The 11,880-nt window shown below is 41.0% G+C and overlaps 1 protein-coding gene across 1 annotated transcript in view; it reads right to left on the bottom strand.

The window, feature by feature from the left end:
- Positions 1-11,880, bottom strand: part of PCNX2 (pecanex 2) — a 248,771-nt gene that overhangs the window by 3,396 nt on the left and 233,495 nt on the right. The window contains exons 29-32 of the mRNA XM_054021531.1: positions 9,821-9,965; positions 9,224-9,454; positions 8,518-8,792; positions 7,000-7,184 (exon numbers count right to left, since the gene is read on the bottom strand). Coding sequence (XP_053877506.1) covers positions 7,000-7,184; positions 8,518-8,792; positions 9,224-9,454; positions 9,821-9,965 — 836 coding nt within the window. The remainder of the gene's footprint in view (positions 1-6,999; positions 7,185-8,517; positions 8,793-9,223; positions 9,455-9,820; positions 9,966-11,880) is intronic.

Here is an 11,880-nt window from a genome sequence, read left to right as displayed (position 1 = left end):
TGCTGGGGCCACCACTGCTCCTCCCTGATTGGACAGAAGGATTGTGATTGAGCAATGAGAGCTACTTAAATGCAGAGTTGATTTATGTATTTTTTATTCTTGTATATTGCATGTTCACAGAATAAAATAATAATAAACCCCATCCACAAACCACTGAACGCACCAGATACCTGCTTGTGGACACAATCAACTCCCCAGATCACAGACAGCAGGTTGGCACACACAGCAGGCACCTAATATGCTTGATGCCTCTCTGTATTGATTCTATGTCAAACTCACACAGAGCAACTGTTCATCTGACTGCAAGCTACACATTCCATAGCCAGGAAACCCAAAATGTTAACATACGCTGGTACTTTAATGTCATAGCCATAATTGTGGGGTTTAAAAAGTATTAATATTTTTGAAAAAGCAAACCTGTAAGACCTAATGATGCAGGCATGAATTTTGCCTTTCAGGGATTCCTAGGTTGTTGATCTTTTCCCCCCAGTGCATGAAATAGGAAGGGAGGAAGGCAAAGGGGCTGAAGTTCCATTATAAGCAGCAAATTCCTTCAAAAACTGAAATTTCTCAGCTGTAAAGCAACAAATCCCAAACGGCCAATTCTCTATAAATCTGATTGCTTGCTGAATTCAGGAATCATTTCAATGAAATTAATATAATAACCCAATATCAAGGATATTTCTATTACTTAGTTCTTTTATAGCTCTGAAAGTGCTTTTCAAAGAAAAGTATCATTATCCCCATTTCACAGATGCTGAGGCACAGAGAAGTTACGTAGCTTGGCCCAGAGCCACATGGCAGAGCCGGGAATAGAAACCAGATCTCGTGACTCAGTCAGTGTCCTAGCCGCTGGCTGGCTCCTCCTCTCTTTTCCACATATAAAGTGGCAATAACATGATGGAATCAGCTTAGCTGGAATAAAGTCTAGTTGGCCTGGCAAGTAGTGAGCAATTTTCCATGCCATTTACAACACCACATTACTTTTACTTTATACTCAGAACAATAAAAAGTATACTTGCAAAAACGGCACTCTGGGCAGTGGCCCCTGTAATAAAAGCCTCAAGACTCCCACTAAAGCCAATGGGACCAATGCAGCTAAGCCTCAGGCACTGATTCAAAAACGTGCCCATGGATTCTCTGCACTTCAGATGGGATGATTGGGGAGACAGGCCTGAGTTGCAAAGCTTGGATCTAGATGGGGTTCTGACTTTCCCAAAGATCCAAAGTGCTTGAACTCCGGGGTTTTGGGTAAGCCCTATTTCTAGGTCAGTTGCTTATTTTAATCTTATTCTCTTAAAATATAAAGGACAGATATGAATTAAGAACAGAGAGGCTGTGATGTGTAAGTTCTGTCAAATATGGACAAACATCTGTTCATGATTTAAACTGCCAAGCTGACCACTGTCCAAAAATATTCTATATTCATCCCAAATTCAGCAGTTACAGTGCTGTGCATATCTACACAAATAGCATAGCCCCTGAAAACACTTTGGAAACAAAGGCTGTTCTATATACTGTATTGTAAAGTAAAGACACTTTTTTTGGTGCACCCACTAGGGTTACCATACGTCCGGTTTTTCCTGGACATGTCCGGCTTTTCGGCAATCAAACCCCCGTCCAGGGGAATTGCCAAAAAGCCGAACATGTCCGGGAAAAATATCATCCGGGCACTTCCTCTCCCGCGGCTGCTCTGCTCCTCCCCTGACTCAGACTTCGGCTCTGCTTAAGAGACAAGTTGCCCGAGCCAGCGCTACCGGCTTCGGGCAGCCCCCTTGCCTCCGGACCCTGCGCCCCTGGAGCAGAGCAGCTGGAGCCCGGGAAGGGAAGTGCCCAGCCGGCAGCTGGGGTCCGGAGGCACGGGGGCTGCCCGAAGCCCATAGCGCTGGCTCGGGCAGCTTGGCTCTTAAGCAGAGCTGAAGTCTGAGTCAGGGGAGGAGCAGAGCAGCTGGAGCCGGGGAGGGGAAGTGCCCGGCTGGGGGCGCAGGGTCCGGAGGCATAGGGGCTGCCCAAAGCCCGAGCGCTACCGGCTTCACTGGTTTGCCGGGCAGCCTCCAGAACCTGCGCCCCCGGCTGGGCGCTTCCCCTCCCGGGCTCCAGCTGCGCTGGGGAAGTGCCGGCCAGGGACGCAGGGTCTGGGGGCTGCCTGGCAAACCATGAAGCCGGTAGCGATTGGGCAGCCCTTATCGCATGGCTGGGAGGGAGGAGGGGGAGTTATGGCGGGGACTTTGGGGGAGGGGCGGGGAATGGGTGGAGTTGGGGTGGGGCCGGGGTGGGAAAGGGGCGGGGCCAGGGCCCTGTGGAGTGTCCTCTTTTTTTATTTTTTAAATATGGTAACCCTAGCACCCACGTATTTTCAATGCTTCTGATTTTCCTCATTTTTATGTAGAGTTGTAATTGCATTTTGCAGACTGAATGGCACCAACCAGTAAAGTGAAATATTAAATTACGAAACACGAAATACAGTTGTTTCATAAAATGTAAGGCCAGAAGGGACCATTGTGATCATCTGGTCTGACCTCCTGTATAACACAGGCCTTAGAACTTCCCTGAATTAATTCCCGTTTGGATGTTTTCCTAAAATATGTGCTCTAGTTCAATCTTGATCGAAAAACTTCCAGTGATGGAGAATCCCCCATAACCCTTAATAAGTTATTCCAATGGTTAAATATAATCACTTTAAAAATGTGTCACTTATTTCTAATCTGAATTTGTCTAGTTTCAGCTTCCAGCCATTGGCTCTTGTTATATGTTTGCAAGAGCCTCTATTTTCAAATTTCTGGTCCCCATGCAGTTATTTGTAAACTAATCAAGTCTATTAAGGCATGTTTTCCAATCCTTTAATTATTCACTTGGTTCTTCTCTGAACCCTCCAATTTATCAACATCCTCCTTGAATTGTAGACTTCAAAACAGGACATAGTATTCCAGTAGCAATCTCATCAGTGCCAAATACAGAGGTAATATAACTTTTCTACTCTCTTCTCATTTATACATCCAAGGATCACATCTGTCTATTTGGGCACAGAATTACATTGGGAGCACACGTTCAACTGATTATCTACCATGATCTCAAAATCCATTTCAGCGTCACCGCTTCCCAGGATAGCGTCCCCCACATTCTTTGTTCCTTCATGTGTGACTTTACATTTGGCCGTATGAAAATGCACATTGCTTGATAAATGGGTGCTAGCAAACAATCTAGATATCTCTCTATCAGTGACCTATCCTCTACATTATTTACTACTCCCCCAATCCATGTGTCATCTGCAAACTTTATCAAGTGATGACTTTGTTTTCTTCCAAGTCATTGATAAATATATTAAATAGTATAAGACCAAGAACCAATCTCTGTGGGATTCCACTATAACAGGGGCAGGCAAACTTTTTGGCCTTAGGGCCGCATCGGGTTTTGGAAATTGTATGGAGGGCCGGTTGGGAGGGCTGTGCCTCCACAAACAGCCAGGCATGGCCCGCCCCCAACCCCCTATCCCCCGTTCCTGCTTCTTGTCCCCTGATGGCCCCCCTGGGACTCCTGCCCCATCTAACCCCCCCGTTCCCTGATGGCCCCCTGGGATCCCTGCCCCATCCACCCCATCCCTGTCCCCTGACCGCCCCCCGAACTCCCACCAGTTTACCAGATACCATCACAACTCTAACATGGACACTGGCAGGAGCTGTTCTTCAATCCCCACCCGTGGGGTGTGGTCACGAGTCAGCTCAGAACAAGCACCCAGTCTTATGGGGACTCAGAAGGCCCAGCCCTTCCAACTCAATCCTAAGGATAGGGGATCCCATAAACCAGGAGTCTGTTTGCTGGATCAGGAAGGCGGCCACGAAATGTTTAAAAGCTGGCTATTTATCCAAAAGTCCTTTCTTTGTCTATTGGTCCCTGGAGAATCCAGTTTGAAGTAGTATATGTGTATGTCTCCGGAGGGCTGGGGAGTGTCTTCAAAGAGCTGATAACCAGAGGAATTACATTAGCATCACCCGCCTACCAGAGAAGGTATGTACAATGCCACAATAACACATACAGAATTGCATTTTTAATACAATGGATTTCAAAGGTATTAAACCTAAATCAATAAGGTTTAATTTAATTCAATAAAATTCATTCGGGATATTGTAGATAATTCTCAGTCTGTCACAGTACCAAGTCAAATGCCTGACAAAAGTTTAAGTATACTACATCAACACTATTACCTTTATCAACTAGACTTGTAATCTCATAAAAAAAAAAAATCAAGTTAGTTTGACAAGATCGCTTTTCCTTATACCCGTGTTGACTGGCATTCATTATATTACTTGCCTTCAATTCTTTATTAATCAAGTCCCAAATCAGCTGTTCAATTATTATTAAGAGATTGATGCCCCGCTGCCAAACTTATAATTACCTGGGCCATCTTGTTTACCTTTTTAAATTATTGGCACAATATTAGCTTTCTTTGAGTCCCCTGGGACTTCCCCAGTGTTTGAAGACTTATTGAAAATCAACATTAGGATCCAGAGAACTTCTCAACCAGCTCTTTTAAAACTCTTGGTTGTAAGTTATCTGAACCTGTTGAATTAAAAAATGTCAAGCCGTAGCTGCTTTTTAACATTCTCCTTAGTTACTTTTGGAATGGAAACTATTTCATCATCAACAGCATCTTCATCATCATCATATGATATAAACACATTATCTGGCCTTTTCCCAAATACAATGCAGAAATATATTTAACACTTCTGCCTTTTCTGCATTATTATTGATGATTCTACCATTTCCATTTGATAATTGACTAATGCATTGATAGGATTCCTTTCATTCCTAATATAATAAAAAAACCCTCCTTCTTGTCCTTAACTGTAGCTTCTGATTTATATTACTTTCATCTTCCTCTTTCTTGCATTTGTTATATATAATTTTTTAAAATGATTTTTATAGCTGTTTTCACTTCTCCTCTCAGACAGGTTGGTTTTTAACCAATGTAGTCTTTTATCACTATTGTGGTTTTTTTGGGCATCTAGCAAAATGTTCTTAAACAATTCCCAGTGATCTTTCATTATCATTTGAGCCCCTCAGGGTCATTATTTTACAATTAAGCTTACCTTTCTGATTATGGCACTGTCAAATTGTAAAAGTGCACATGGGGATTTTGCTCCAACACAGGAATCAAAAGCAGCAGTTGTAATCTTACAATATAATTTATATTCAGGGCAAGATTCTCTCCAGCCTTGTCCATTATTTTTAATGTAAGAGCCAATAGATATAACAAGAAATGAACAAGTATCCTGTTCCTAGTTCTCTGCCTTAATTTATAACCTATAGCATAACTGTGATGTACAGTCAATTAACTCAAACTTTCAGCAAGTCCTGAGCCCTCAGAGATGTGATGAGTAGGACTTATTTTACCCCAGTTTTATAATTTTACACCAGTATTTCTAGTGAGCAGGCAGCTAGCCCTGCCTTACAGATCATCACAAATCTAAAATAGTTTTTGGCTCAGAATATAAGTTCAAAGCATGGTTTTGTTCATAAGTGATGAGGACATGAATTACTCCGTATCAGAATGATTGGCCAGGTCTAAATGTTGGCTTTTTTCTGATGAGTACTGTATTTATATAATGGAAGCTACACTAGAGAAACAATCCCATGTGCATTAGTGATCAGGAAACCCTCTTGCTCATATAATCAGGACATTTTGTTCGCTTTCCCCAATGTCTCCCATTTAGCAATTTAGTTAAGAGTTTGGCACAATTTTAGGGTTAGAATTCCCAATAAACAGTCAAGGCACAGGGCTCACTGAATTCACTTTTTAACTACTTCCCATCTGTGTTTGAATTTCCTCCATTACAAAAGGTATCTCCTGGTCCAGGGATCTAGCATTCAGTCGTTTGTCAGTGGGGACTCAGGTAACTTCTTTGATAGCCATTCTGCTTGTCCTATGCCCTCCCAATGACCCTCCCTTGGAAGAATAAGTCAGAAGGTCATCCCCTAAACATGCCTGCTTAATAATTTGCTTGGAAATTAGGGAAGTTGAGATCTCTATTTCTTAAATTAGGATTTCCAGTGGACATTTCTTTTGTTCTCATTCTGGCCCCTTTTGCACTGCTCGGATGTCACAAAGGTGTCAGAATCTGATCATAGCTACCCAGAAGAGAATACTCCTAGTGAAAGGGAACCCTCTGTATTAATAGGGGAACTGACTCCTGTGCTCATTTGCACTACTAGTATATGAGACATGTTGGAGGTAGGAAGCGGGTGTGGCTAATGTTATATGGTCCCTTAAGATGCAGACTGGTTCCCAGGATCAGGGAGCTGTAACCCTAACCAGCTCCTTAACACACCTCTCCTCTAATCCTCTACACTGAGTGGATCTCAGACACTGAGGTGCACCTGGCCCATGATGTCACTTATGATTTTTTAAACTTTTCAAAACACTGTATTTGGTATGAAGTGCAATAATTTGGCAAGTTTCTGGGAAGCTTCACCATCTTTGCCATGCTCACACATCCCATCCAGCTCATCAATAAAAGTTAGCCCATCACTCTGGAATTAGTTTCAGAGCAAAGAAACTCTTTTTCATTTTGGTTAATTTTTGTGAACATTCAAACTCAATTCAGCTCCAGCAACTACATTCCTCCCTGTCTCCTGCTGTCTTCCTCTCTTTGATAATGTAATATAAATCATGAGAAGGTGAAGAGTGGACTGTGTGTGCTGTCCTCAGCTTTACCAGAGCACGTAAACATAGGAGTGGCCTAATAAATGTATAATTTGGTGAGTTGAGAGCTGTGAAGCTTTTCTGAGGCCAGAATCACCAGCAGATGTAGTAATCTGAATCACAGTTTATACAGTCTGACTCCACAGAACCTCGAATTTTAGATCATTGTTCCTCTAAGTACTTGACTGCATCATGTCATAAAGCTATAAAATAAAACACCAAACACCCCAGTCACATTTTCTCTGAGGAACGACAAGCCTAAACAGACTGTTATAGAGCCCATGTTTTGGTATACCTACCTGCATATTGACGGGAATCTTGTGAAGAAGGCTGCATCTGGGGGGTTCCATTTCTTGTGTGTTGTGAGCTACTACTCTGGCTTGAATTACTTGCGGAATTGTTTCTGGATGAAGACCCACCTCCACTCTCCACCTCCTCAATGTTGTTTCCACTGTTGTGACTTGCATGACAGTCCTTCCGCATTCTGTTTGTGAGATGAGACACACTCTCAAGTTCTGTTGTTTATTAGAATTTGTGTAGCCAACATTAGATAAACTCACAGTACACATGAATAGCTGTGCTCCGACCAGCCCTCTAGATGTATTCAACAGGCAAACACCAGAGCTCTGACAGTTTTGAGGATAGTAATTATATGACATTATAGTTATATTAGAGGTGGGTAATTTGGTTTAGTCAAAATAAAAAGCAATGTAAAACTCCATTCATTGCCCAAACCAAATCTGTCTTGGTAGGTGGCCTTGGAGCCCTGAAACCCATCAGCATACTTAATCCAATGTCAAATTGGTCCCAAAAGGTGAATCTTTATATGAGGTAGCCAAGTGGCATGCTCTTCTCTCCCAAATCTCATATGCTCTGGGAATAAAGTGCACTCTGGGAGGTTAATATGCAAAGCAAAACCCAAAGTGCAAGTTAGAGCAAATAGAGATGCAGTGATGGGTCAAGCAAACCAGGGTCCTGTCCCTTCGCTACAGCCATGAAAGGATGGCAGGTCAAATGCACTATTCCTGTATGAAGAGTGCTTATAGGATTGACAGAGGAAAGATATGAGAAACAGAGCTAATGGGGGAGAGAGCGAGAGAGCTATTGGGGTTATATATCCTGGAAGTTGGGGCCTGATGGTGGAGATTCAATAAAAGGTTAGACTGTGTAATACTATCTGATTTTGCATTGTCTGGTCTTGCAGCTTTGACAAGTGACAAAGTTTCATAGTGGCATAATTTGATTGGATATCCTGAAAAATTTGCAGTATTTGGTAACATATGCAAGCTATAAATCATTAATCTTTTTGTATTTTTTGTTATTTGTTTCTTTATGAAAATTACACAAAAAAATAAAAAAAGGTTAGGTGTATTTTGGATAAGTATCAGAACTTGGGAATGCTTGTCTGACCCAAACTGCCAAAGTTTAGAGCATAACACCTATATTCAGGTTTCAACACGTTCAGAGTCACTGCAATGTGGAAAACCTATATTGCTATTTACAAAAAATAAAAGGTAAAATGCCTTGGAATCATTTTTATTTTGAGAAATCATTCTTTTCTGAATAAGACCATTGCCAATAAGGCTAAGTAGTATGATGATGATGACAGAGGACTATACTTGAACGTCATTAATGGAGTTCAGATTTGTCTTTCCACAGTAGTTGGGTAGCTATTTTATATATTTAGTTATGGTTGCACCCATCAGGAATTAATAGTTTTTCTCACAGAGTGAGAAACTCTTAATAGAAAATAACGTGATTGCAGACTTCCTCCCCTGCATATCATAATACAAGCTGAATATTGTCTAACCACCTACCTTAACCACTTGGATCTGAACCATGTTTTAATGTTGTCCAAACTGATAGGTCCACCCCAGATGTTCATCAGCTGGCTGTGTGTCCCTATGTACGATGTGGTTAATGGGGAAACATACATTGGATATCCCAGTGGCTGATCACATGAAGAGTTAATCAGGTTCCTCAAGACTTGTTTATTGTTCTGAATACTACCTCGCTCTGGATTACGATTGCGCAAAAAAATTAGCTCCTGTTGCTGCCCAGCCCAAAGCCCTCTGACACATTCCTTGTTTACCTACAGTTAAATAGAAAAATATGGACCATTTGAATATGTTTTCAATTTTAAAAAAATACTACAATGGGTGTATAACCCAAATAGTACTGTACTTTGCATTTACATAGTATCTTTATCAACAAGTCTCAAGAAATTTTACAAATATGACTCAAATAAGTTAGAATTTGTATTTCAGATGAGTAAACAGAAGGACAGGAAATTTAAGTGAATTGATCCTGGCCACACAGTAAGTCAGGAATAGAACCCAGGAGTTCTGGCTCCCAGTCCCCTACCCCAACAGCCTGATCAACCTCCCTCTCTTAGCTAAACCTACTTACTCAACAGTGGTATCCAGGTCCCAATTCACCAAGGGAAGACTGCCTGTTTGTGTAGTGCCCTGGACACAGATGAAATAATACAAATCTGAAATACTAGAAAGATGTCTTTGGTACCTTGATAACTTTGAAGCTCAGGTAGCTTTTGTGGAGCATAATAACTTTATATTCATCTGTCCCTTCATCCACTATATGTCTCAAGGTGAGAAGCTCTTCTCTGTTAGAGAGTACAGCTCTGCGCCAGGCAGGGTCACCCTCATGACAAATTACAATCTTTTCCTCAAAAGACTGGATTGCCTCATACAGAACTGCAGGGTCCTCATACTCATCTGGACAGGTGAACTGGTCCTGGTATTAAATGAAGTGAATATTACTATGGTCAGACAGTTCCATAAAAAGAGAACAGCTATTGAAGATAAACTAGTTCCTGCTTTCATTAAAGTCAATGACAAAGCACCTGTTGACTTCAGTTGGAACAGGTTTGTGTCTATAAAGACTACATTAGAGATAACGCAGGGTGAGGGTGGGGATTGGATAAGGGAAAAGGAACAGAACCGTTAACATCTTAGTACTATAGAGGGCTACATGAAGAAAATGTTTGTATGATTACAACTAACTTACAGAGTATCCAGCCTCTTTACTGGATAGACACAAAGAATGGCTTAGGAAATTTCCTTAGGAAAACATGTACAATAGCAATGGTGAAAAACCTGCCTGATGTAGCTTCAGGGACATTCTGACTGCTGGAACGACCACCTTATGCAATAGATCCATGTCTGCAAACACCCATTCATCTTTTGCTGTAATTCGAAAGTCTCCTTTGAACAGAGCATGGAGTCCATAAAGAAAGGAATCTAAACTGTAAAATAACAACATTAGTTATTCCCAGTACAACCGTTTCATATTGAACCAATCATTGCAAATAGTTTTCTATTTTCACAAGATACAGGAGTTGATAGCATCCCTGAAAAAGTGAGAAATGCTACATGTAGTTCTGTTTAGAAGCTGTGGTTCAACTTTAACTACTTTCTCCTGAAGCTTGCACAGTAAATGAGTGACTCCAAAATGAGAGTAAATTGGATTGTAACTACTAAACAAGTGTGGCTGCTTACTAGTAAGGTTTTTAGGTATATCTTGGGCTGATCATCTGACCTACACCTAAGCGAAAGTCCCATTGATACCAGTGGGTCTACTTGCATGAATAAACATTGCAAGATCGGGCTCCTTATTTATTGACCTTTAAAATACATCTAGTGCCATTAACTTTAGTAGTTTGCACTGGCAAGGCACAGAAGTTTAGCTATAGATACGCAGATGCCAACGCAGCTGCACAAAACACTTTCAGTGAAGCCTGAAACCTGCCTGGTTTAGGATTTCATTACAAACCTGAAAGTTAAACCAGGCATGCTGTAAAGTGCATTAAGATTCATGAACATTTCAAGGAAACCTGGGAACAGTTTTGAGCAAACTTTGGGGTGTTTTGCATTGAAATAATAAAAACTACACTGTTCGGTGTGGTTTTGATAAGAAGCCAGATGGAACTTGGTGCTTCTGACTGAGCTTGGTTTGGAGGTTTTGAGTTTGCTTGAGCCTGACATACTCAAAGCAAGATGCACGGGGTGCAAATTCAGGAGATCAAAACCAAAGAAAATGTTTGCACAGACACCTGGGAGGCAAAACTACTAAATTCAGCTCTAATGCTTATCTGAGACCAAAAGCTTCCCAGGATTATAACAGATGTTTACAAAAAGTTTGTATTTTTAATGAAAATGACTTAAATCGCAGTCCTAAAACTATTCAGAAGAACAAGTTTCAGAGTAACAGCCGTGTTAGTCTGTATTCGCAAAAAGAAGAACAGGAGTACTTGTGGCACCTTAGAGACTAACAAATTTATTAGAGCATAAGCTTTCGTGGACTACAGCCCACTTCTTCGGATGCATATAGAATGGAACATATAATGAGGAGATATATATACACACATACAGAGAGCATAAACAGGTGGGAGTTGTCTTACTAACTCTGAGAGGCCAATTAATTAAGAGAAAAAAAAAAAAAAAAAAACTTTTGAAGTGATAATCAAGCTAGCCGAGTACAGACAGTGTGATAAGAAGTGTGAGAGTACTTACAAGGGGAGATAGTCAACGTTTGTAATGGCTCAGCCATTCCTCATAAGGACTGGGAATGGCTGAGCCATTACAAACGTTGACTATCTCCCCTTGTAAGTACTCTCACACTTCTTATCACACTGTCTGTACTGGGCTAGCTTGATTATCACTTCAAAAGTTTTTTTTTTTTTTTTTTTTTTTCTCTTAATTAATTGGCCTCTCAGAGTTAGTAAGACAACTCCCACCTGTTTATGCTCTCTGTATGTGTGTATATATATCTCCTCATTATATGTTCCATTCTATATGCATCCGAAGAAGTGGGCTGTAGTCCACGAAAGCTTATGCTCTAATAAATTTGTTAGTCTCTAAGGTGCCACAAGTACTCCTGTTCTTCTTTATTCAGAAGAAGCAGGCCATGGTGTTCAAGAAAATAGAATTAGACCTTGGGACATCTGTTACAAACCCACAGGACATTATTTAATCTACCTGACATGATTTTATTCACTCTTACAAGAGTGAAGTTTTTTACATTTTAAAGACTCTTAGGAGAAAAGCAATAAGATCTTAGAGATTTCCATTACCATCCAGGCTTTCTCCAGAGAATGTGTGAGCTCTCCACTTAATTGAGTTTTTGTAATTATTTTAGGAGAAGGAGCGGGGAGAGGGGAA

This window comes from Malaclemys terrapin, chromosome 3, assembly GCF_027887155.1.
Source record: "Malaclemys terrapin pileata isolate rMalTer1 chromosome 3, rMalTer1.hap1, whole genome shotgun sequence".
Taxonomy (NCBI): domain Eukaryota; kingdom Metazoa; phylum Chordata; order Testudines; family Emydidae; genus Malaclemys; species Malaclemys terrapin.
This window is presented reverse-complemented; position numbering and strand designations above follow the sequence as displayed.